The sequence below is a fragment of the Callithrix jacchus genome, chromosome 2 (genome assembly GCF_049354715.1).
Source record: "Callithrix jacchus isolate 240 chromosome 2, calJac240_pri, whole genome shotgun sequence".
Lineage (NCBI taxonomy): Eukaryota > Metazoa > Chordata > Mammalia > Primates > Cebidae > Callithrix > Callithrix jacchus.
In genome coordinates, this window is record NC_133503.1 from 48,521,468 (window position 1) to 48,547,251 (window position 25,784).

At 50.1% G+C, this 25,784-nt stretch overlaps 1 protein-coding gene across 6 annotated transcripts in view; it reads left to right on the plus strand.

Annotated features, from left to right (window-relative positions):
* Window positions 1–25,784, plus strand: part of PPARGC1B (PPARG coactivator 1 beta) — a 122,661-nt gene that overhangs the window by 81,587 nt on the left and 15,290 nt on the right. For 2 of the 6 annotated variants that reach the window (XR_013531508.1, XM_002744360.6), the window contains exons 2-8: window positions 5,278–5,451; window positions 11,407–11,619; window positions 16,196–16,312; window positions 18,145–19,267; window positions 20,108–20,144; window positions 20,753–20,817; window positions 21,827–22,637. Coding sequence is in view for 4 of the 6 variants with exons in the window: in XM_002744360.6 (XP_002744406.1) it covers window positions 5,278–5,451; window positions 11,407–11,619; window positions 16,196–16,312; window positions 18,145–19,267; window positions 20,108–20,144; window positions 20,753–20,817; window positions 21,827–22,637 (2,540 nt within the window). In the remaining 2 variants the exon portion in view is untranslated. The remainder of the gene's footprint in view (window positions 1–5,277; window positions 5,452–11,406; window positions 11,620–16,195; window positions 16,313–18,144; window positions 19,268–20,107; window positions 20,145–20,752; window positions 20,818–21,826; window positions 22,638–25,784) is intronic. The other 4 variants (XR_013531510.1, XM_002744361.6, XM_035288347.3 and 1 more) reach the window with 3 other exon arrangements.

A 25,784-nucleotide genomic window follows, 5' to 3' on the forward strand; every position in this document is an offset into this window, starting at 1 on the left:
CCCCATCTGCAAATGGGAATGAATGGTCTTGAGTGTTCCTTCTCACTTTCAGAAGCAGGATGATAGATGAGGGTCCTGGTTTCAGAGGGAGAGAAGAGACTTGGGTTTGAATCCCAGCTTCACCTTTTTGGGACCCAGGGTATTATGGGTTGAATTGTATCCTCCCAAAACAGGTAGGCTGAAGTCCTAAACCCCCAGTGCCTCAGAATGCGACCTCATTGGAGCCAGGGGCTTCACAGAGATAATCAAGTTAAAATGAGATCATTAGGGTGGGCCCTCATCTAGTATGGCTAATGTCCTTATCAAAAGGGGGAATTTGGGCACAGAGACAGACATGCATAGAAGGAAGAAAATATGAAAAAAACAAGGAGAAAATGGTCATCTACAAGCCAAGGAGAAAGGCCTGGAATACATCCTCAGAAGGAACCATTCCTGCACACACCTTAATCTCAGACTTCTGTGGTTTAAGCCACCACCTGGTTGTGGCCTTTTTTTACGGAAGGCCTACCAACCTAATTTATTACTTATTTATTTATGTATTATTTGTTTGTTTATTTGAGGCCGAGTCTTGCTCTGCTGCCCAGACTGGAGTGCAGTGGCGCGATCTTGGCTCACTGCAACCTTTGCCATCTGGGTTCAAGCGATTCTTGTGCCTCAGCCTCCTGAGTAGCTGGGATTACAGGCATCCGCCATCACACCCAGTTTTTGTATTTTTAGTAGAAATTGGGTTTCACCCTGTTGGCCAGGCTGGTCTCAAACTCCTGACCTCAAGTGATCTGCCCACCTCAGCCTCCCAAGATGCTGGGATTACAGGCATGAGCCATCGTGCCCGGCCCTAGCAACCTAATTTAAATGACCTGACATGGGAACAGTGGCACCCACCCTGCTAGGTTGATTTATGACTGATGAGCGCATGCATAGAAGGCACTTAGTGTGGCCCTTGGCGTCTAGTAAGGGCTCCATAATAGCAGTGACTGTTAGTTTGTGTTGTGTCCTCTCAGCCCCACTGGCAGGGCCTGTGGAAGGCTCCCAAGGCAGGACAAGAAGGCCTTAATTCAGACCTTTTAAAAAGCACTGGGCCACTTGAGACACCCCTTCAAAAGCCTCTCTAAATATGGAGATGGTCAGAGAAATCACTCTTAATGCAGTGCTTAATGGTTTTTAGCTAGAGAGTGGTCTTAGGCCTAATTGACAAGGCCGTGAAGCTGAGGTTTCTTTGTTTTTATGTGCCGGGTACACTTTGAATATGTTGAGCTGCTATGGGCAATCAATAAGTGCAGTCATGACAGCCATTTAATGGGCATTCTGTAAATGAGATGGTATGGTTTCGAGGGAAGGACACTGACCAGATGACCCTGAGCAAATCCATTATCCTCCTTGGGTCTCAGTTTCCATATCTGCAAAGTGAAGGAGATAGACCAGCTAGGTTGGGAGTTCTTAAGCTAGCTCTGTGAAGTTCTAAAGGTTAACTGTGCATTTCGTGTGCATACTTGCATCTTGGGGGGAAAAATGTCCATAGCTTTTTCTGGTTTTTGAAGGGACCTTTGCCTCCCAAATTGTTCACCATGACTTACCTGGACAACCTCTCAGAGCGGTGGGTTCCTGGCTAGTCTGGGATTCTGGGACTCTGGTTCTAAAGCTGTTTCTAAGAAGCAAGCTCTACAGAGGTGGCTGCTCTGAGTTACTGGAGAGAGGGAGATCCGGAACACAGAACGCACGAGACCTTATCACTGGGGGCTTTGCCGGCCTGGGAGGCCCCAGCTGCCTAGCAACCTGTGTCTTTGCTTTTGGCCCTCCCTTCTGTCCCACAGCCCCTAGATGGTGTCTGAGAGGTACCTCCTCAGCCTACTGCCTGTCCCCTCCTGGATGGCTACAACAGCTGTTAAATCATCTCCCTGCTTCTATGCCAGTCCTACCCCATCACACTTGGAGTAAAACCCAAATCCTTTCCAATCCCCATGCGATCCAGCCTCCACCAGCCTTTCTAATGTCATCTTTTCCCATTTCCTCCATCCCCCACCCCTGCTTACCAAGCTGCAGCCTCCCTGACCTCAGCCTCACTTTTGCCTTGGGCTCAGTGCCCACTGGGGTCTTTGCCTCTGACGGTCCCTCTGCCTGCAATGCTCTTCTCACCTCTTCCACTGCCTGGCTTCTCCTTAAGAAGTTTTTCCTGACATTCCATCTAATTTAGATTCTGGGCTGGGCACAGTGGCTGACACCTGTAATCCCAGCACTTTGTGGGACTGAGGTGGAATGAGACAAGCCTGGGCTACGTAGCGAGAACCCTGTCCCCACAAAAAATTGTAAAGAAAACTTAGCTGAGTATGGTGGTGCATGCCTGTAGTCCCAGCTACTCAGAAGGCTGAGGTGGGAGGATTGCTTGAGTTTAGGAAGTTGAGGCTGCAGTGTTGTCTTCTAGCTTGGGCAACAGAGCAGCAGGAGCCTGTCTCTGAAAATTAAAAAAAAAGTAAAAAGATTTTGCTTCCTGTTAGCTTCCATCAGTGCACCTTGTTTATTTTCTCCTTCATAGCACTAACTCAGTCTAGAATGAAATATTTATGTGTTTTCTTCCACCACTAAGATGTCAACTCGCGGAGGAAGGAGCTGAGTCTTATCTATCACAGTGCCTGGCTCATAGTGGCATTGAACATTCCCACTAGAATGGCTAAAATAAAATGACTGACAATACCAAGTGTTGGAAAGGGCGCAGAAGAATTGAACTCCTACAGCTGATGGGAGTGTACCAAGTGCATACTCTCTCACTGTGGAAAACAATTTTTTGTGTGTATAAACTTATATACACACTTACCATATGACCCAACAGTTTCATTCCTAGATATTTACCCAAAAGAAGTAAAGACATATGTCCAAACAAGACTTGTATGCAAGTATTGCAGACTTATAAGAAATGGCCCAAAACAGGAAACAAACCAGTTATCATGTAGAACAGGACCATGGCTGCATCCCCACGGTCTGCTTGGATGGAGAAAGAAATCTCTAAGAGGCAGCTGAGAGAATCCACCTGAGTTCCCGAAGCAGGGGCAGCCACTGAGTACTGGTGATTGGGCTTGTGGGGAGGAAGGTACCTGGGGGACCCAGAGATTGAGGAAGCCCCTGTATTTCTCTCATCTTCAGATTCCCAATCAGGTTCAGAAGCATTCTGCTCTTCTCTGGAGAGTCACGATGTAGAATCACATGTTTTGTTTGTGTGATTATTTGTTTAATGTCATCCTTCTCCACTCACCATCACAGCGCCTGGCTCAGCGTGACTGGGCTGTCAATATTGAGGATTGTGGAATACATGTGGATTGGAGAAAGAATGGGCAGGTGGTGGGCAGGGTGTTGGGGCCGTGTTCCCGGAGACAGACTTGCTGGGAACCTTGCTGCCTGCCTGAGAGCAGGGAACCGACAGCTCGAGAGGACCTGGGCCCGGTGCCGCCTGTGTAGGCAGGATTCTTGCAAAACACCAATTAAGACATTTGACCCAAATTTGGCTAAAAGCCTTTTTCCTGTGTCAAGTTGAGCTAATAATATACATTTATTCATAATTTATGAGGCCTAGTAAGTGGGAACAATTAAGGAAAAGGTCTGGGGAAAACCTGTTTCTCTTAAGTGTCACATATGCCTCTTTTTGTTCTTCGAGACAGTTCCTGCTACTGTCTGCCTGCCATGAAACACCACTGTTTTATTATTATTATTTGTTGTATTATTCTTAGCTGACATTTATTGAGCAGTTACTAGGACAGGCTGTGACGACGTTGCCTCCTTTAATCTTAACATATAAAGCAGACATTGCTGTTGTCCACATTTTACAGATGAAGGGACGTCCCCAAAGTCCACGGCTGGTGAGTGGGGATCTCAACTCAGTTCTGCCAGGCCCCAGGGCCAACAGAACGTTACCAAGCTGTTCTGTTTCTGTGTCAGCCCCCCAGTTCAGGCTATTTCTGAATCTGTAGGGCAGCTCTTGTCTTGGTAACTGTTAAACTTGAGAGACCAGGGTGAGAAATTGATTGCCTTCTGATTCAGTAGCTCTGGGATTAGGCCTTAGAATTTATATTATTTCCAACATACCAGGTTTCCAGGTGATTCTGGTGCTGCCCATCTGGGGACTACACTTTGAGAACCACTGATTCAGGCAATGCTGTTATCAGAGTCACCTGCGACTCCCTTCTTCCCCACCCACTGCTGTTAGGTGGGTTTATGACCTTCTAGATCTTTTCCTGTGTGTCTGAATACATGCTATCCTATATAAAGAAATGTGTAGCTTGATTTTTATTTTCTTTACACATGTGGGGTTATATTCTACATGCTGATATTCTACAACTTTGTTTTTTATTTAATGTGTCTTGGGGAACACATAGATCTTCCTCATTCTTTTCAACAGCACTGTAGTAGTTCATGATACGGGTGTGTTTTGGGGGTGTTTTTTTTTTTTTTTTTGAGATAGTTTCCATCTGTCACCCAGGCTGGAGTGTAATGACATGATCTCCGCTCACTGCAACCGCCACCTCCTGAGCTCAAGTGATTCTCATGACTCAATCTTCCAAGTAACTGGGATTACAGGTGTGCACCATGCTAATTTGTGTATTTTTAGTAATGCTAATTTCGCCACATTGGCCAGGCTGGACTTGAACTCCTGGCCTCAAATGATCTGCCCACCTCAGCCTCCCAAAGTGTTGGGATTACAGGCGTGAGCCACCATCACCGACTCGTGATAAGGTGTTTTATGGCTTTATGTACATACTGTCTACCGATTGGTGCTGTTCCATCATATATGTAATTTTTGACATTACATATATTCCCGTAAAATCCCTGGGAACATGGTTGAGTGCTTCTCTAGAACCTAGTAATCACACAATAGTGTCAGTCATTATTGCTATTGTTTCATTATTAATATAGAGGAATTGTTAGCTTCAAGAAGTCCAGTTATAAGTGGGGACATATATGTAAAGGAGTAGCTCCTCTATTTACAGGCTCTAATAAAGTTTTCAACAAAACAATTCTGGTAAGAGGACAGAGATGTATGTGGGCAGGGCCTTGAGGGATGTGTAGGAGTGCAGAGGAGAGAGCGGCAGTGGGGTTTGTACTTTGGGGCCTAGCTTAGCTACCAGAAGATTCAACCATTGCAAGGGGTGGAGCTGATCTTTCCATTCTTGATCATTTGGCAAAATCTGGCCTTGGCCACAGGTCCAGATTGGCTGCATCCATGAGTGAGAGAGCCCCTGCTTGGGTCCTGCCAGCCTCAGCTCTGATCCACTTCTTTCCTTCCTGTCTCAGGGTGGAGGGTCCGGGGAGGAGCAACTCTATGCTGACTTTCCAGAACTCGACCTCTCCCAGCTGGATGCCAGCGACTTTGACTCGGCCACCTGCTTTGGGGAGCTGCAGTGGTGCCCAGAGAACTCAGAGACTGAACCCAACCAGTACAGCCCCGATGACTCCGAGCTCTTCCAGGTATGCCCTCTCCAGTCTCCCCTCTTTCCACGCTGCCAGCCTCTCTGCCCTCAAAATCCCAGCTGTGCCCTGCTCCGCTTTCTCTTGTACTTGCTCATGCAGAGAAGTCCCCTCACCCACCAAAGCTGTTGGGCCCCGATTTCTTGTGCTGGATCAGCCCCTGATTTGGCGCAGCTCACATGCTTCACCTGGCCCTTGCTGTATCGACTCTGGAAAGTGAGGGTGAGATGCACTGCTCTATAGGCCTGCTGGGCAGAACCAAGCCCCTTTGTGTGCCACAGGGGTCCAAGTCCTCTGTTCCCTACATTATCTTATCAAATCCTCCTCCCCACCCTGCAAGACAGGTTACAGTATTTTCCCATTTTACAGATAAGGAAAATGAGGCTTAGAAAGTTAAGTCACGTGCTTAGGGCAGTTAACCTAGTCAGTAGCTGAACTGGATTCAAACCCAGTCTTCTTGCCTCCAGAGCCAGGACTTTATGACCATGATGAAACCATAATGAGATGACTGGCATTTATTGAGCAACTGTTCTGTGGGAGGGCTGTCCCTGCTTGTGTATATTAATTCATTTAAATGTCTTAACAACTCTCAGTTGTAAATACAATTATCTCCCTTTTTCAGTTGGAGCCTAGAGGTTCTTTAATAAGAGGCAGTGCCAAGAACCACTATGCATGTGCCTCTCCCAGCCCTGTGTGCTCTAGCACCCAGCCTCAGGGGCGTGTAATGGCTGGCATTTCCTGTAAGAAGGCCTCTTACAGAATAATATGATGTGTGGGGTTTGCTTCAGAAGAAAGCAAGCTCTGCATGGATTTGCATGTGTGGGTGGGAGTGTGCGGCCTAGAGGGTAATAGATGAAATTAGATTGGCTGTGTTTAGCTGGGTAATGGACACATTCAGATTCACGATTCTTTTCTTGGAATTTTCTCCCTCATAAAGATTGGGGGCAGAAGCCAGAGCTCCCTGTGTGTATCTGGCAATATAATAATAATAACGATGGAAACAGTGTGTGCCGAACACCAACATGGTGTGCCACGAGCGTCCTTTCCAAGGGATTTGATCATCCTTCTAGAAAGATTTGTCGAGCCCCCTACGTGTCAGGCACTGTGTTCATCGGAGGACTTTACAGTCTGCAAACATGTGAACAAACAGTAGTCACTTGTGGTAAGGCAAAAAGGAACTAGAGAAGGGACTGTGGACTGAGTGGTTGGGAAAGGCCTCTCTGAGGAAGATAAGCTATACGCTGTGTGCTCCTAATAATCAGTTTTATGGACAAGGGAAAGGAAGCTCAGGAAGGTTGAGTAACTCATCCAGGGTCACACAGCTAGTAAGGATCCAGGCAAAGACTGGAATCTAGGAACCTATACCCCTCACCACTACACTGAATCCCTTTGCCAGCCCTGTGAGGAATTAGCAGGACCAAACTGTAGTTCTGGCTCCAACCAGAGACCTCCATTTTCTTGCCTGAACAATGGGGATAATTCCTTTGCTATATTGCACCTTTCCTCTTAGGGGCCAGCTTCCAGAAAATGCTTTTAGGTTGCAGAGAGCTCGTGAATAAAAGGGGTTTGGATGCTCCCTGGAGACCATCCCCACCCCAGACTGTATAGGCCCCCAACCTACTCAGAGAATGGCCAGACCCACTAGCAAGCTTCTGATGAGGTCCTGCTAATGCTGTCAGACACAAGTAAGCTTGGTGTGGCCCCAGCCCTTCAAGGAAGACAGTCCTCACAGCTCACCAAGCTCTGCCTTCTCAGCCTCTTTCTTTTCTCTTCTCAGCCTAGGGCTGCACACTAGGCTGGCTCTATCCATTGCTCACCGATGCACCCTCTGTGCATGTGACTGCAGCCTGAATGTGGGTTGTGTCTGCATTGTGCATTATATTCCCAGGGCGCTGCACAGTGCCTGGCACTTTATCAGGGCTTAATAGTTATCCACTGAATACATCCTTCGACACTGAGCTCCATGTTGCCTCCTCCTAAGGCAATTGGTCACTCAGTCCCTCTCATGGGCTCCCATCTCATGCACTCATGTGTGTCCTTCAGACTGCAAGGTCTTTGGGGACAAACAGTGCTTTATTCATCTCTGGGGCCCTTGCACATTGTAAAGACTCAATTCATAGGTGTTGAATGAAGGAACTGATTGAACTGACCCATTCCAAAAACCTTGAGCTGGGATCTAGGAGCCATAGGTTCTAGTCCTCCTTCTGGCACTGACTTGGACAGTTTCTTCATGGAACCAATGGGAATCACGGAACCTTGCTGCTGGTGCCAAGCTCTGGCACCACTGTTATGGGAACAAACTGGGAGAGTAGAGAGCAAGCTACTCTGCAAGGGTTGACACCTCCTCAGGGACAGGGACGTTGCCTTCCATTTCTCTGTGTGTCCCAGAGTCCTTGAGGCTGGGGCATGACAGGCCCTTAGTAGAAACTGCTAGAATAAGGCAAGTGTTTGGTTGTTTTGCAACAATTTGCCATGTGGCCTTGTGTCCTTGGGTGAGTAGCTCCCTTTGGTTGGGCCTCAGTTTCCCCATGTGAAGAGTGAGGAAGGAACACGGACAAGTCAATCTGTTGAGGCTGCAGGAGGAGAGTCACTGGGTCTGGACCTACTTCCAGAAAAATGGAAGGGGGATGGCCAATTTCCTGGGTTTCTTGAACCTCAATTTAAGCCCCCTTGGATAGTAGAGATCTCTGAATATTCTTTCTGCCCTGGTAGCCTACATTCTGTACTGTGACATTTCTTCAGGCCACTCTAGGTCCTCAGAATGAAGCCTTTTCCCTCAGATTTCTTGAAGGCTCCTTTTCCTCCTGCTTGAGATCAGCTCAGGAAGACTGGGGGTGGGGCTGAGTCTATTAATATCCCTTCCTCAGCTGATTAACTCTCCATTAATTTGCACTCTGTTTCTATGCTGAGCAGGGAGAGCCAAGCTAATGGGCCTGGGGAAGAGGAGAGGGGTGGCACAGCTCCCTGGATTGGATGGCTGGAGGAAGCAGTGGCCAGCGTAGGCAAGGATGGCCGCTTCTCCCAGCCCGGCTCAGGGCCTCCAGTCCCACCTGGCTATTTCAGAGGGGTGAGGTGGGGACGGGTGGCGAAAAGGGGAGACTTTTTGCTTTTACCCAACTTGATGGGTACTTCTTGAGGTTCTTGCCATTTTGGACTCATTTCAGCACCATGGCTGGCACTAAGTCAGTGTTGGCTCTCTTAAGTCCTGGGTTCTAGTCCTTAGTCTTACCCCTGATTCACTATGTTACCTTGAAAAGTCTCTTTCCTGGGGCTTACTTTATTCCTCCCCTGCCACCACCACCCCCAAAAATAATGGCAGATAAGTTTCTTTGTGAATGCCAGCTGAAGCCCTGCATTAGGAAAAATGCTGGCATGGAAGGAATCAGCAGTTAGCAATACAGGGGAGCAGTAGCATTGCACCATGGGTTTGAAATCTCTCTTCACTACGTGATTTCCTGAGAGCCCTTACAGTGCTGATATTTGTGATAATTCACAATATCTCTGGGCCCTTGGTACTCTCCCTGGGAAAGAGTGCGAATTCTCAGTTCATGCAGTGCTGATGATGTCATCCCTGAATCACTTCCCTCTAGAATCTGGTCTTCGAGACACTGAACTCAGTCTCCCGCCATTGTTCACTGTTTGGTTCATTTATTCTTTGATTCAGTAAATTTGCCGTGGTGCCTCCCATGTCCCAGACACTGAGTTTAGGGACCTGAGTACTCTGCAAAGTACTCTCATTACTGCTTCCAGAGTTGGCCTTCTGGGAGCCCAGGGAGGGAGGCTGGCCAGGGATCATGCCTTCCCATTTCACAGGAAAAGGAGCAAGGCATAGAGGAGGGAAATGACTTGCCTAAGATCACTGTTTTGATGTCAGAACCCCAAGAATGGTCATTGAGTCCCAAATTCCAGGATCTTAACTCCCCATCAGGCTGGTTCTGAGAACACAGGGTTGGGAGTCTGGCCTGAGGGTTGAAGTTGACTTGTGGGTAGAGGGTGGGGCAGCCAATGAGCCCCCCCTGCATTCTAAAGCCAGAGTCCTTGGGCCCTGATCTACCCTCTGACCTCCGTCCCCAGGGCCTGAGTCAGGCCCAACCAAAAATCTTCTTTTGACCTTTCTTTTATTCTTAGCTCTGTTCTAAAAATTACAAATGTGTTTGTTCTCTCCCTGTGTCCCCCCTTCGAACTACTCAGCTGCTGCTTCGGCTGTAAGGCCTGGAACAGATTTAGTGCAGCCAAAAGGCCGTCACGAGATGTGTATTTCAGATGAACTTCCTGAAGAAAGGATAAACAGCCTGACCTGGGATGGGAAAGAGTGCTGGAGGAGGCCTCATGTGACAGAATGTGCCTTCTGCCACAACAGCCTGGGGACCAGGCCTTACTAAATGAGGCACTCAGTGCCTCACCTAGAAGCCACATGCTCTCCGTGCCAGGCCTCTGGGCGTGGGGACCTGTGGGCTGCGGGTGTGAACGCTGACCCTCTGTATGGTTCATCTGTGCATGGGGCACTCTTGCTGTCCAAGTCCTGGCTCTGGACTTTATTTGCTATGTGACCCTGACAAATTGAGCTTCCAGGAGCCTCTGTGTCCTCAACTGCAAAATGGAGATCAGAATCGTGCGCCCCTGGGCGGGTTTGCTGTGAGGTCTCCCTGAGCCTGTCAGAGCCTTTCTACTCCTCTCTTCAGCCAAGCGCTGTGCACCTGGCCTTTGATTGGGGTTTCCCTCTTCCTGAGTCTCCCCTCCTTAATGCTTTACCTGCCTGGTATCTTTCAAGACTACCTTTAAGTATCAGCTTCCCAGAGAAGACATCTGGGACCACCCTCAATAGCCTGTAAGTCCTCACCACATTCTTTTTCTCCATCATGGCTTCCTTTTATTTTCTTCCTAGCCTTTCTCACGCTCCGAAATGATCTTGTTTGTTTGTTAGTTTCGCCGCATCCTCCACTGTAGGGTAAGCTCCATGGGGGCGGGGCATGTCAGAATACATGTGCTGCTTATCACCAGCGTCCAGCATGAAGCCAGGCACAGCATAGCCACGAGGCAGGGGAAGGAAGGAAGGAAGGGAGCAAAGAGTGCAGGGGGCAATTACTGCCACCACCACCACCACCATCATCATTGTCATCATCATGGCAGGAATCGTGTAGCAGTAGCAGCACGAGCAGTGGTAGTGGTAGTAGTCACTCATGGTCATCACAGTAGCAAGTGATTATTTGGTGCCAGGCACCGTTTTCTAAGCATCTTACCTATGTTAACTCCTCTAGTCCTCAGCAATAACCTTAGGAAATATGTGCTGTGTGTTATCCCACTTGATAGATGAGAAACTAACGTGCCTAAGGACCCACAGTTGGTAAGTGTGGAATCTGTGGTCCAGCCCCAGCTCCAGAGCCCGAGTGTCTAATCACCATACTTGCTACCTCCCCATGAGTGAATGAGGAGAGTAAACTCTGGGAATCCACAGAGAAGTGATAGCTGCCTCATCACTGCTGTGGTTATTATTGTCATGGTTGAACCCTAGAGCTTCCAGCCTTCACACTTCCTGGACCCCAGGGTCCGAGGGGCTGCAGTGGGTTGCTCCTACCAGTGTGGTAGGCCAGCCTCTGTCCTTGATGGGGGAGGCAGGCACCACTCAGGTGGGCAGTCCTGTGCCCAGGTCACACACTGATAAGCAGCAGAGCGAAGACTGGAACTCCCAGGCAGGGCTCTTTCCATTATCACCTCCTGCCTGCTCATAAAATTCTGGGATTCTTAGAGTCAATAACACATTTATTGGGCATCTGCTATGCCAGGAATACTGAGCAGCTCTGATGGGGGGGAGGGCAGAGGGGAGGGTATGGCAGGAGGGTGATGGTGGCCTAGCTGGCTGGGCAGAACTGGTGTCCACCGTGGAGGCTGAGTCCAAAGTGGTGACTAACCATCTCCCCATCTGCCTTTCTGGTCCTTCCACCCTCCTCACTCCAGATTGACAGTGAGAATGAGGCCCTCCTGGCAGAGCTCACCAAGACCCTGGATGACATCCCTGAAGATGACGTGGGTCTGGCTGCCTTCTCAGCCCTGGATGGTGGAGATGCTCTATCATGCACCTCAGTTTCGCCTGCCCCATCGTCTGTGCCCCCTAGCCCTGCCCCGGAGAAGCCCATGGCCCCAGCCCCTGAGGTGGACGAGCTCTCACTGGTGAGAACCTATTTCCAGCAGAAGTGATGGTTGCAGCCTGGGATTAGGTGTCTGGTTGTCAGAGCATGGGGTGCAGAGCAATCCACTCCAGCCCTGCAGGGGACCCCATGCATCACCGGCAATATGGATCACAGCAGAGAGCCTGGGCTGAAGGTGGGAGACCCTCTGGGCTTAACCTTTCTCACCTAGACAGAGGAACTAACGACAGAGGCCTCACCTGCATTCTGTACACTTTTTGGTATTTTAGGGATTGACCTAGTTATGTGTTAGATTCTTGAAATTATATGCAAAACATTTTCCTGAAGATTGCACACATGATAAAAATCCAGATAGTAAAAGTGGACAGTTAAAAGCAAAACTTCCTTAGCCCTCTCTCTGTTGCTTTTTCTTGTCCCAGAGGTAACCACGGTTACTGATCTGTTACGTGACTTTCCTCTTCTACCTTTAAAAGATTTTGCTACAGAAGGGTGTCTACATTAGACATGGCTCTGCACCTGGTGTTCATAGTTAACTGTGTGTCTTGGAAGCTCTTCCAGATGAGCATGTAGAGCTCTGTTTCATTCTTTTTGTTGGCAGTGTAATGTCCCTTGGTAGGGATGGAGTGGTTCCCCCGTTAGGAATTTATGTTGTTTCAACTCGTTCCTCGTTACAAGCAGTGGTGCAGTAACTGTTCTTATACAAGCCTTTGTGACATGTAAGTGGACAAATTCTCAGAAATGAAATTCCTGGGTCTGTGGATCTGTGATTTTCCAGTTTAAGCAGATACTTCCAGATTGCCCTCCAAAGAGGTTGGACTGGTTTTCACTTCCACCAGCAGAAGTTAAATGCTGTGCAGGTGTGTGTGGAATGTGGAAATGTGCACATGGAATAGCAGCTTTCTAGGGAGAAGATCGCAGCTTTTATCAGATTTTCAAAGGAGTCTGCAACTCAGAAGTTACTGGAAGTAGTCACTCTCAATCCAGGCTGAGAGCACCCAAAGCCGAGCTGTCCTGGAGTGAGAAGTCCAGCTTTGCTCAGCCTGTCTTGGGCTCCTCCCTTTGGTTCTGTGGCTCCTGGAGACTGGCAGGACTCAGCTAGAAAATCAAAATCCAGGGTGGGTGTGGTGTCGCATGCCTGTAATCCCAGCACTTTTCAAGGTGCAGGTAAGTGGATCACGAGGTCAGGAGTTCAAGCCAGCCTGGCCAACATGTTGAAACTCTGTCTCTACTAAAGATACAAAAAAAAAATTAGCCAGGCAGGGTGGCGGGTGCCTGTAATACTCGGGAGGCTGAGGCAAGAGAATCGCTTGAACCCAGGAGGCGTAGGTTGCAGTGAGCTGAGTTCGTACCACTGCACTCTAGCCTGGGCGACAGAGTGAGACTCCGTCTCAGAAAAACTTAAAAAAAAGAAAAGAAAATCAGAGCCTGTTGGAGCTTGGAGGGCTCTAAGTTCATGGGGAGTTTGAGCTAAAAAGGCCCTTGGTGACCCTCAAGCCCAACTTTGAGAAAACTGTGGCCCAGAGTGGGTAGGGTATCTCCACTGGTCACACAGCAAGTGTGCCAGCAAAGACTAGAACTCAGGTATTCACTCCTAGTCCAGGACACTTTTCCTTCCCTCCCACTGCATCAACTTCCCCAAAGCAGCGTGAAGCACCCACCATGCTGGGCACAGAATATGTTCAGTCCCACATTATAGCTTCTGCTGAGAGGGGGTCCTGCTTCCTTTCAGACTAGAATCAAAGTGCCTAGGGTCGAATCCCAGTCTTGCCATTTAGTACTTGTATGTCCATTAGGCACACATGCTGAACCTGTCTAAGACTCACCTGTCTGATCTATAAAGTGGGGTTAATCATAGTGCCTATGTCAAAGGCTATTAAGAGGAATACGGCAGATGATACACATAAAGCACTTAGAACAGTGCCTGGCACATAGAGTTGCTCGGTAAATGTGAACTAAGTAATACTTCTGGTACAGCCATTAGTAGTAACAAGCATTGGAGTGCTATTTCTGCACAGGGCCTTTGGTGAGGGACCCAACTTAAAGAGGCAAAGCGCGACCCCTGCTGGTCAAAGGTTGTTTTCCTCCCATGCCTTAGATGGCCTTCATTCCCCACATGCTTACTGAGTGCCTCTGTTTCAGGCATTGTGCAAGGCACCCAGGAGACAGACTCTCTGCATACCGACGAGACCTAGAAAGGCCCTGAGGGGCTGGGCACAGTGGCTCATACCTGTATTCCCAACACTTTGGGAGGCTGAGTGGGAGGATCCCTTGAAGCCAGGAGTTTGAGACCAGCCTGGGAAACATAGCAAGATCCATCTCTACAAAAATTGTTTTAAAATGAGCACGGTATGGTGGTGCATGTCTGTAGTCCCTGCTACTCTGGAGGCTGCGGTAGGAGGATTGCCTAAACTCAGGAGTGTGAGGCTGCAGTGAGCTGGGATTATGACACTATTCAAGCCTGAGTGACAGAGCAAGACCCCATCTCTTTAAAAAACAGAAATGGGAGGCTGACGCAGGAGCATCACTTGAACCCGGAAGGCGGAGTTTGCAGTGAGCTGAGATTGCGCCATTGCACTCCAGCCTGGGCAACAGGAGAGAAACTCCATCTCAAAACAAAACAAGGTCCTGAGGGCCGGACGCAGTGGCTCATGCCCATAATCCCAGCACTTTGGGAGGCTGAGGTGGGTGGATCACCAGGTCAGGAGTTCAAGACCAGCCTGTCCAAGATAGCGAAACCCCATCTCTACTAAAAATACAAAAATTAGCTAGGCACAGTGGTGGGTGCCTGTAATCCCAGCTACTCAGGAGGCTGAGGCAGGAGAATCATTTGAACCCTGGAGGTGGAGGTTGCAGTGAGCCGAGATCATGCCACTGCACACTAGCCTGAGTGACAGAGCAAGACTCCATCTCAAAAAAAAAAAAAAAAAAAAAAAATCCCTGAGAAGTCATCTGGACCCCCCAGGTTGGGCCATGGATCCCAGAGAGTCCACCAATGGACTTAAAAGGACCCGTGGACCTCTGTGTGTTTGTATGATTTTCTGAGGTCAGCAACTTGTGTCATCTTTAGAGTCAAAAAAAAAAAAAGGTTTCAATCCAGTCATGTGGTCTACCTGCCCCCGCTCATTATACCAATGGAGGAATCAAGGCTCTCACAGTGCCTGGCTAGAATGAGGTCTCTTTCCTCCAGTCTTGGATCCTTTCCTATCGAAAAAGTCAGAAACATGTCAGTGCTTGTTTGGAGTGTAGGTGGAGCGGCCAGGATCCTGTGCCTCCTCGAGTGTGGCGTGGCCTTTTCTCTGGCTCCTGGGCTTCTGGCATTCCTTGCTGGAGTGACTTCGGGTGGCACGTTCCCCACGGAAATTCTCCGTGCTGTACTAAAGTCTCATGATGGTTCTCAGTTTGTTCTCAAGCTTGGCTAGGATCTCCAGTGGAAAATCCAGAAGCATTCAACTTCCTACTCTCTAAGCTTAGATACACTGTGTACCTGCCCTCAGGGTGCAGAAGCAGAAGAGCTTTTACAATTTGTTTAGAAAAAAGTTAGTTGGAAAAAGAAAAAGTCAAACAAGCTTAAGTGTAGTCTTCCACTTGTGTAAAAACAACAGGGTAGCGCCGGGTGCGGTGGCTCACGCCCGCAATCCCAGCACTTTGGGGGCTGAGGCGGGCAGATCACTTGAGGTCAGGAGTTTGAGACCAGCCTGAACAACATGGTGAAACCCCGTCGCTACTCAAAATACAAAAATTGGTTGAGTATGGTGGTGCACTCCTGTAATCCCAGCTACTCGGGAGGCTGAAGCAGGAGAATTGCTTGAACCTGGGAGGTGGAGGTTGCAGTGAGCTGAGATCATGCCACTGAATGATCTCCAGCCTGGGTGACAGAGACTGTGTCTCAAAACAAAACAAAACAGGGTGGGTTAGAGGTAATAGCTACATATATATTCTTGTACAATCAAAGCCCACCCCATGATGGATTCACCAGAAAGCAGTTAGTGGAGTTGCCTCTAGGAGGGAGAAAGAGACTTTGAGCAAGAGAGAGACTTGCTTTTAATTGTCTGCCCCTTAGTATTTGTGATGTGTCTATTTTTAAAAACCATTTACAAGTATTACCTTGTTTAATTTAAGAAACCAATTTTTAAAGGTAATATGAATAAATAAAAAGAACAAAAAGGGAGCCAGCTAGAATCCTACAAAGAGAATCATTTTGGTACCTAACCTTCCAGAGTGTATGTGTGGGTGTGTGTGTGTGTACATGTGCACAGAATGTCCCAATGAAACTGTATAATAGTATTTTACCAGTAAAATGGACAGACATTACCCAGGACCTGCTTGAGTTTTTCAAAGTTATAGCTATTCTCAGAGGTTATTAACTCTGAAAAGGATTTGTATGTTATTGGGATGCTTATGTGTGTTCGGGATTGTTAGACAGTCTGCCATCTGCACCTAGTATCTTGGGACCATCATCCCAGGTCATGGAATGCCCACCCTGTGTTCTCCCTGTGGCCCTGTGATGCCCAAAGTCAGTCCTGAGGGGCTGGCCATGCAGTCCACGTCCTCTGGCTATGGCTCAGCCCCGGCTCCTGTCCTCTCTGCTTTTCCCTCAGCTACAGAAGCTCCTCCTGGCCACATCCTACCCAACATCAAGCTCTGACACCCAGAAGGAAGGGACCGCCTGGCGCCAGGCAGGCCTCAGATCTAAAAGTCAACGGCCTTGTGTCAAGGTATTTCTTCACATGCCCCCAAATCTGCCCCAGGTGCCTGCTGGGCCCGTAGCCTCCAGCTCTAGTGGAGAATAGCAAGTTCAGTCAACTACCAATATCTCTTCCCACTCATCCCACAGTCCTTGTAGCTGGTGTCCTGGGCACTGCTTCTGGAGATCCAGCCCAGTTTGGGGTTCCAGAAGGAGCCCTGGACTTTCTCACACTTCAGTGTTGCAGACACTGGTAGGTGTTAATGCAGGTCAGAGCCAGGATGAGGAAAGCATGGCCAGCCTCTGGAGGATTGTGTTCTAATGGTGTGACAGACCAAAACACAGGACAGCCTGGCTGCAGAGGCCACAGTAAATAGTTGGGATTTTTTTCCCCACCTCAGGGAGCCATTGGAGAGTTTAAGGCTCTGTCATGGACATCCAGGGTCAAAGAACACCCCTTTTCCTCTTTAAGCCTCATCTTCCAGCTCTAACAAAGAGAGGTGTAATGGGTGGTTTCCAAGGGGTCCTGTCCCCCAAAGGCTACACACGACCCTTCCTCTCCTGGGTCCTGCACCCTCCTCTTGGGGACTGTTGCATGTAATCCTACATCCTCAGAGGCAGAATCAGCTTCCTCTCAGATAGCAGCTTCCTCTCAGATAGCCTCTCCCTTGCCGGGGCTCCTCTGGGGGATGAGTCCCTATGCTCCCTCCCTATTTGTCCTGGCTGACCCCCCCAAAACAAAGGTCCACCCTCTCGTGCCTCACTCTGTTGAGGGGGCAGCAGCCAAGCCCCATTGTGAGCCAGCCCTTTGCCCTCTGGGAGCCTAGGAAGCTCCCCAGAGAGGTAAGACACATCCTACAGCCATTGCTAGAAAGTCCCAGCAAAATGATGAGTCCCACTGGCAGGAAAGCCCCGCTGTGGACAAGTGGGACGAATAAGACTGGAGAGAGACTGGCTGGTGTGAGTGTAAAGGACCTCATATCCCCAGCCAGGGAGCCTCCCCTTTATCCTGTGGGCACTAGGAGCTACCGACTTTTTGTTTTTTTAGACTTCATTGAGGTGCAATTTACATACATAAAAGCCACCTATTGTAAAATACAATTCTATAATTTTTAGTAAACTTAACAGCCATGCAGTTAGGACCATTATCCAGCTTTAGAACATATCTATCATTCAGGCCAGGCACAGTAGCTTATGCCTGTAATCCTAGCACTTTGGGAGGCTGAGGCGAGTGGATTACTTGAGCTCAGGAGTTCCAGACTGGCCTGGCCAACATGGTGAAACCCTGTCTTTCCTAAAAAATGCAGAAAATTACTTGGGTGTGGTGGCACATGCCTGTAATCCCAGCTACTCGGGAGGCTGAGGCAGGAGAATCACTTAAACCTGGGAAGTGGAGGTTGCAGTGAGCCAACATCGCACCATTTTACTCCAGCCTAGGCGCAGAGTGAGATTCTGTCTCAAAAACAAAAACAAAAAAACTCCATCATCCCAGAAGAATTCCCCAGTGCTCATTTGCAGGAGTCCTTCCTGCAGCCCCAGGCTACCATGAATCTACTGCCTGGCTTTTGGTTGAAGGATATGGAGCAGTGGGGTGCAATGGTCAGAGTGGGGCTTTGTCAGTGAATCTGGAAGGATGCGGAAGGGTGAAATTCCATGACTCAGAGCTGTTAGGAGGCTGGTCATTCCTCATCCACTGAGCGTGGCCAGGTGCCCAGCTCTGTGTGGGAGGCTAGGGACGGAATGAAGGAAACTTGGCTGTTCCCATGATCCAGGTGAGACATACTGTGCTGGCCAGTGGCCATGCGGCTGAGGCATGCAGGAGTGTTTGGGCCCCCTTCCTCACTCTGGCCTCTCTCCCTCTAGGTGGACAGCACCCAAGACAAGAAGGCTCTCGCCACGCAGTCTCAGAGCCGGAGTTGCACAGAACTGCATAAGCACCTCACCTCGGCGCCGTCCTGCCTGCAAGATAGAGGTCTGCAGCCACTACGCCTCCAGAGTCCCCGGCTCCCTGCCAAGGAGGATGAGGAGCCGGGTGAGGACTGCCCGAGCCCCCAGCCAGCTCCAGCCTCTCCCCGGGACTCCCTAGTGCCGGGCAGGGCAGACCCCGGTGCCCAGTTTTCCCAGGAAGACATGCAGGCGATGGTGCAACTCATTCGCTACATGCACACCTACTGCCTCCCTCAAAGGAAGCTGCCCCCACAGGCCCCTGAGCCAGCCCCCAAGCCCTGCAGCAACCCCTCCCAGCAGGTCAGATCCCGGCCCCGGCACCCCTCCAAAGCCTCCTGGGCTGAGTTCTCCATTTTGAGGGAACTTCTGGCTCAAGACGTGCTCTGTGATGTCAGCAAACCCTACCGTCTGGCCACGCCTGTCTATGCCTCCCTCACACCTCGGTCAAGGCCCAGGTCCCCCAAAGACAGCCAGGCCTCCCCTGGTCACCCATCCTCAGTGGAGGAGGTGAGGATTGCAGCTTCACCCAAGAGCACTGGGCCCAGACCAAGCCTGCGCCCACTGCGGCTGGAGGTGAAAGGGGAGGTCCACCGGCCTAGCAGGCTACAGCCGGAGGAGGAGGAAGACGAGGAAGAAGAGGAGGAGGAAGAGGAAGAAGAAAAAGAGGAGGAGGAAGAGGAGGAGTGGGGCAGGAAAAGACCAGGCCGAGGCCTGCCATGGACGAAGCTGGGGAGGAAGCCAGAGAGCTCCGTGTGCCCCGTGCGGCGTTCTCGGAGACTGAACCCTGAGCTGGGCCCCTGGCTGACATTTGCTGATGAGCCACTGGCCCCCACGGAGCCCCAGGGTGCTCTGCCCTCGCTGCGCCTGGCTCCCAAGGCCTATGACATAGAGCGGGAGCTGGGCAGCCCCACGGATGAGGACAGTGGCCAAGACCAGCATCTCCTACGGGGACCCCAGATCCCTGCCCTGGAGAGCCCCTGTGAGAGTGGGTGTGGGGACACGGATGAGGACCCCAGCTGCCCGCCGCTCCCTCCCAGAGGTAGTCAGAGTTGGTGGTCTGCAAGGAGGGGGCAGGGATGGGGTGCAGCATGCCCCTTCTGCACTGGGAGCCAGGAGCCCTGTGTTCTGTGGGGTTGGACAAGTCCCTTCCCCTCTGGCTTTCAGCTTTTCTTTGGCTAGTTGGAGCGGATCTTCAGAAGAACATCCATGCAGCTGTGAGTTTTCATCATGCATGGGCCAGGTGCCACTTAACAAATTAAGCAGGCAGTCCAAAGTAAGCAGAAAAGGAAGATAATTCCAAATTGCAGTAGGTACCGTAAAGAAGACTCACTGGGGATAATGTGACAGAAGCATGAGTCTATAAATTCAGCTCCACAATGCAGCTAGAGTCTTAAACACTGCTAAGAGCAGTAATGATAACTAACAGTTATCCATTGCTTACTTACCGTGCTGGCACTGGTCTCAGATTAACACAGATTGTCCCTATTGAGTCCTCACAAGAAGCCTCTCTGGTAGGTACTGTCATTGTCTCCATGTTTTGATGCAGAAACTCAGGCACAGAGCTACTTAGTGATGAGCCCTATGCAGGGCAGTCTGTACCCGGAGCCCACAGCAGTGGAGTGCTGCATGTACCAGAAGGGGTCACCCTTGCACCCGTTTGTACTTTCTGCAAAATCAAGTAGATCCCCCAGCTGAGACCTGGGATGGAAGGTGGATTTGTATTGTTCTGCCCTTCCCTGAAAGTGCAGAGGCGTTTGGTCACCTGCCCAAAGGGCAGCTATGCTTGGCACCAGTGGAGGCCTGGGGTCTCCTCCTGAGGGGAAGCATCTGCTGGTGATGCCATGTTGGGGAATCTTATTTCTCTTTGTCTTCTTTTCAGACTCTCCCAGGTGCCTCATGCTGGCCTTGTCACAAAGGTAGATTTTTAGAAACTATTGGTGTATTATTCCATGAGGTTTTGTCTTGTTGGGTGTATGTGTTGGGGGTGATGGGGGGAGTTCATCAGCCCCCATGCCTGGCCCTGGCCCCACACCCCCTGCCCTGGCCCCACACCCCCTGCCCTGATTGTCATCTGGGACCCTCAGGAGCTGGGCTCCTTTAGAAGGGAGTTGGGTTTTAGAAACTGACTTTTACAGGCCAGAGGAAAGGACTCAGGCCATTTCACAACCTGTCCTCTTGGGGACCCTGAAAAGAATTATTTTCTGACAGGGCCCTGTGGCTTTCAGCAAGTCCCTTCCTCCTCCTGGGCCTCAGTCGCTCCCTCTGTAAAATAAGGAGGCTGACAACACTTGTCCTCTGTTCACCCTTCAGTGAGCCTTGCCCATGTCTCCTAAAAGAGCTGTGCAGCTTGAATTCCTCTAACCGCCAGGATGGGGGTTCCCACAGCAAATGCACCTCAGGCTCCATTTCCATGGGCAGCGGAACCAGGGCCCGTCGGCACTCTTTGTGACCCTTTTGCGCACGGGGAGGTGGATGACTACTGCTGACTTGCTGCTTTCCTTTCTGTCCTCCCTGCCTCCACCAGCGACCCTACTTTTGGCAAGAAGAGCTTTGAGCAGACCTTGACGGTGGAGCTCTGTGGCACAGCAGGTGAGCCAGGGGGCTTCCACTGGCACGTGCCTTCAGGAAAACACCCGTGCATCTCTGAGTTTTTTGTCATTCATGGCAAGCTGCCACGTAATGAACAGTGCGCAAGAGGTCTGCCTTTGCGGGGCTTGTGTTACAGGCGGTCAGAAAGCAAACAGAAAAGGAAGATCATTACAAATTGCAGTAGGTACCATAAAGGAGACTTACTGGGGATGAACCAGGATTATAGGCATGAGCCACTGCACCCAGCCCAGGTGGGCAGTTGTATCTGCAGTGCCTGCCCCCTGTCCATCATGGGAAATGCCAGAGGCATATGAGAGCCTTAAATGGGAGGGTTTGTTGAATGGTTGGATGTAGATCAGGAAGAGATATCTTGGATGACTTGGAGGCTCCAGCTGCCACTAGTAGGTCACAGAAGGAATGGCAAATGGATTTCATCACATACCAACTCCAAAAATCCAAGGCTTCCCAGGCTACCTCCAGCCTCAGCCAGCAGTGCAATGATCAGTTAGTGATGCCTGCCATCCACTGGGATGGGGGAGTAAGGGCACATGGCCATTGATTTGCCATTCCAAACCAGGGTCTTTTTTATTTATTTATTTATTTATTTATTTTATTTTATTATTATTTTTTTTAACCAGGGTCTTTTTTTTGAGACATAGTCTCGCTATGTTGCCCAGGCTGGAGTGCAGTGGCATGATCTTGGCTCACTGCAACCTCCTCCTCCTGGGTTCAAGCAATTCTCATGTTTCAGCCTCCCAACTAGCTGGGATTATAGGCATGCACCAAACATGCCTAACTAATTTTTTGGAATTTTTAGTAGAGACAGGAATTTGCCATGTTGGCCAGGCTCATCTTGAGCTCCTGACCTCAAGTGATTCACCCACTTCGGCCTCCCAAAATGCTGGGATTATAGGTGTGAGCCACCATACTTGGCCCTAAACTTAGGGTTTTAGTGTCCCTCAGAGAAGTGATCTGTCTTCATCTTACCTTTCTCCTCTTCCTTGGGCAGGACTCACCCCGCCCACCACACCACCATACAAGCCCACAGAGGAGGACCCTTTCAAGCCGGACATCAAGCACAGCCTGGGCAAAGAAACAGCTCTCAACCTCCCCTCCCCTGAGGCCCTCTCACTCAAGGCCACCCCAGGGGCTGCCCACAAGCTGCCAAAGAAGCACCCGGAGCGGAGTGAGCTCCTTTCCCACCTGCGGCACACCCCAGCCCAGCCAGCCTCGCAGCCTGGCCAGAAGCGTCCCTTCTCCTGTTCCTTTGGAGACCATGACTACTGCCAGGTGCTCCGACCGGAGGGCATCCTGCAGAGGAAGGTGCTGAGGTCCTGGGAGCCGTCTGGGGTTCACCTTGAGGACTGGCCCCAGCAGGATACCCCTCAGGCTGAGGCGCAGGCTGCTGGCAGGGAGGAAGACAGAAGCTGTGATGCGGGCGCCCCATCCAAGGACAGCATGCTGCTCAGAGACCACGAGATCCGTGCCAGCCTCACCAAACACTTTGGGCTGCTGGAGACCGCCCTGGAGGAGGAAGACCTGGCCTCCTGCAAGAGCCCTGAGTATGACACTGTCTTTGAAGACAGCAGCAGTAGCAGTGGTGAGAGCAGCTTCCTCCCAGAAGAGGAAAATGAGGATAGGGAGGAGGAGGCGGAGGACAATGAAGAAGAGGACTCAGGAGTCAGCCCCACTTGCTCTGACCACTGCCCCTACCAGAGCCCACCAAGCAAGGCCAGCAGGCAGCTCTGTTCCCGCAGCCGCTCAAGCTCTGGCTCCTCATCCTGCCACTCCTGGTCACCAGCCACTCGAAAGAACTTCAGGTATGAACAGGGGGCCACAGGAGAGGCAGTGGGCAGTGGAGGACCCCAGTTCCCTGGGAGCCAGGGGAGGGAGGAGCCCCAGGAGGGAGACCCCCCAGGAAACTTGCTCTGAAACTGAGACTGCATCTCCCTGTGTGGCCCGTGTCCTGGTCACAGGTGGTCTTCTGGCGCAGTTGTGAGTGAATCCTGGAGGCAGGCAAAGCCTGGTCTGTGAAATGGGAAATGTACCAAATCTCCTGGCCTCCAGAAAGAAAGAAAACCCACTTCCTGGCTATTTGTGGGCTTATGTCTAAAGGAACTTGTCCCTTACTCATCTGTGTTTTCTGCTTTTATATTTGTAAAATGGATAAGTTTTTGTGCAAACATACACATGCCCCAACAGTTTTAATTCTAGGGATATTTACATCTAAAGAAAGATTAGTGTGATTCTAATCTGTGCTCTGAAAAATACCTGGATATAAAGCGTTGATAAGGTTTCTGGGGCCTGCTGAGTTCTGCTGTGGCTTTCAGCTGTCAGCTGCCCCTCGAAGGACGGTGACTTCACTGTAGGGATGATGAGTCAGGAGCTCACTTGCTCATATCATCCTTGCTCACTGAACGAGACTGGAGAAGGAGCCAGTCTGAAAGTGAGCTGGGGAGCTGGGCAGAAAGAATGGAGGTTTGGCAGATTCGGGGGGTACTGTCTGATAACAGTGGGTCCTGATTCTGGGGAAGGCTTGAGGTGGGTCAGTGTCATCCCCAGCCCTGTGTTGAGGTGAAGCTGAGTGGCCACTAGATGCTGCTCTTGGGCCAGAACCCAGCTGCCAAATCTGCTGTGGATTTGTTGGGCCTCCACTGGCTGGCCCACCCCCAGGTGTCTGATCTGTAGGTCTGGGGTGGGGTGGGGGCAGGGATTGGCATTTCTAACAAGTTCCTAGGTGATGATGATAACATTGCTAGAGAATCGTACACTGAGGGTAGAATTCAGGTCTTGTCAAGATACCTCTTTTTCCCTTCTAAAGGGACTAGCAAAAAAAATTTTTTTTTGTTAAATAAAAATTAAGAAAGAATTTAGCTTTATATTTATACATCTACAACAAGGGTTCTTAACTGTTTGAAAACATGATTAAAGCAAAGGCTCATCTTCCCATTAAAATGTGCATACACATCTAATTGGGCATTCAATTTTAGGGGGTTTGTGGGCTCCCCGCAAACTAATGTTAAGAAGCCCTCAATTTTTTGTTCCTCAAAGTGAGGTCCGCAGCGATTTCTCCAACAAGCCCTTACTTGCTGTTGAAGCCGGGATCCGTCAGTCATAGCTGTATTCTGCCGACCTTGCTGAGCCTCTCTTTCTGGCTCCCTTCTTCCCCAGGAGTAGCTTCTGCCCTGCAGTGGTCCAGTGTCAAAGGTTTGGCTTCAGCCTTGCTTTGCTGTGAGCTGAAGCACTCAATCTCCATTTAGTAGGCAGCTTCCCAGGTTCTCTTCATGTTGAAACACATCCCCCAAGCCAGAGCTTCCCTGCCCTCCCTTCTCTCCTGCCCAGCTCAGAGGTGTTTGGGCTGGGCCTGCATTCATAGAACTGCCTGGGAAGAGTTGAGAACTTCTCTAGAAACCGCCCCCTATTTCTCTTCTCACTTTTGGGCCAGGTTCAGGGCTGGCTTTTCCTGCCCACTCAGAAACTTAATTGGTTAACTGGCTCCTGCTCAGCTACCTGGCTGAGCTCAGTATCTGGTAAACCTGGTGAGCTGCTAATCAGCCTTCTCCAGACCTGTACCAAACACCCAGCAACAGAAAGCCCTTTAAGCTGGGTTAACAACACAAATCCTGAATACCGCAGTACCTTCCAGGCACTCTCAGCTCTTCAGGTGGGGAAAGTCTACTAATTCTGTTGCAAAAGGGATGATCATACTCTAATTAGGTCACCCTTTAAAGACGCAGGTCATTTCCCTTTCCGTTATCCTGTTTGAGCTTCACAGGGTGTATCTGCTGCTTATCCCTATTTTATAGATGAGGAAGCTGAGGCTCCAAGAGGTTACATAGAAAAATAGAGCAAATATTTACAGAGCAGTTCCTGGGCTAAGCATTGACATGCATTTTTTTTTTTTTGAGAGGGAGTTTCGCTCTTGTTACCCAGGCTGGAGTGCAATGGCACGATCTTGCCTCACCGCAACCTCCGCCTCCTGGGTTCAGGCAATTCTCCTGCCACAGCCTCCCAAGTAGCTGGGACTACAGGCGCGCACCACCATGCCCAGCTAATTTTTGTATTTTTAGTAGGGACGGGGTTTCACCTTGTTGACCACGATAGTCTCGATCTCTTGACTTCATGGTCCACCCGCCTCGGCCTCCCAAAGTGCTGGGATTATAGGCGTGAGCCACCGCGCCCAGCCGACATGCATTTTTAAATTTAATCCTCACAAATGGCTAAATTGGTTATCCCTATTTCATAGACGAAGAACTGAAGCTGAGAGGGCTTCTATAACTGCTTCAAGGTCACCCAACAGGGAGGCGCTGGGGCCAAGATTCAGACTCAAGCCGTCTGAGTCACAAGCCTGTGTTCTTGTCCTCTGTGCTGTATTTCGCAGTGACTCAGACTGGAGGAGTAAGGGCAGCGTGCAGGCAGGCAAAAAAGGCTGCAGGCGGGCGGTACCTGGGAGCCTGCTTGGCCGTGGGACTAATGAGCCTGATAGCCAACCCAGAAGCATGGAGCTGCGATGGGCAGGGGCTGCTGCTTGGCTGAGGCAGGAACCCATAGAGAGCAGTGGTTCTGGAACCAGAGGGACCTGCTTCTGACTTCTCTGCTTTCTGGCTTTAAGCAAATCCCATCTCAAACCTGAGTCTCAGATTTTTCACCTGGAAAATGGAGAAACATAAAACCTCATTGAGTTTTTTTAAAAATCAGAACAAATAAGATAATAAAGCAAAAGGATTTTTTTTTTTTTTTTTGAGATGGAGTCTCACGCTGTCACCCAGGCTAGAGTACAGTGGTGCAATCTCAGCTCACTGCAACCTTCACTTCCCAGGTTCTAGCAATTCTCCTGCCTCAGCCTTCCAAGTAGCTGGGATTGCAAGCGTGTGCCACCACACCCTGCTAATTCGGTATCCCTAGCAGAGATGGGGTTTCATCCTTTTGGTCAGGCTGGTCTCAAACTTCTGACCTTGTGATCCGCC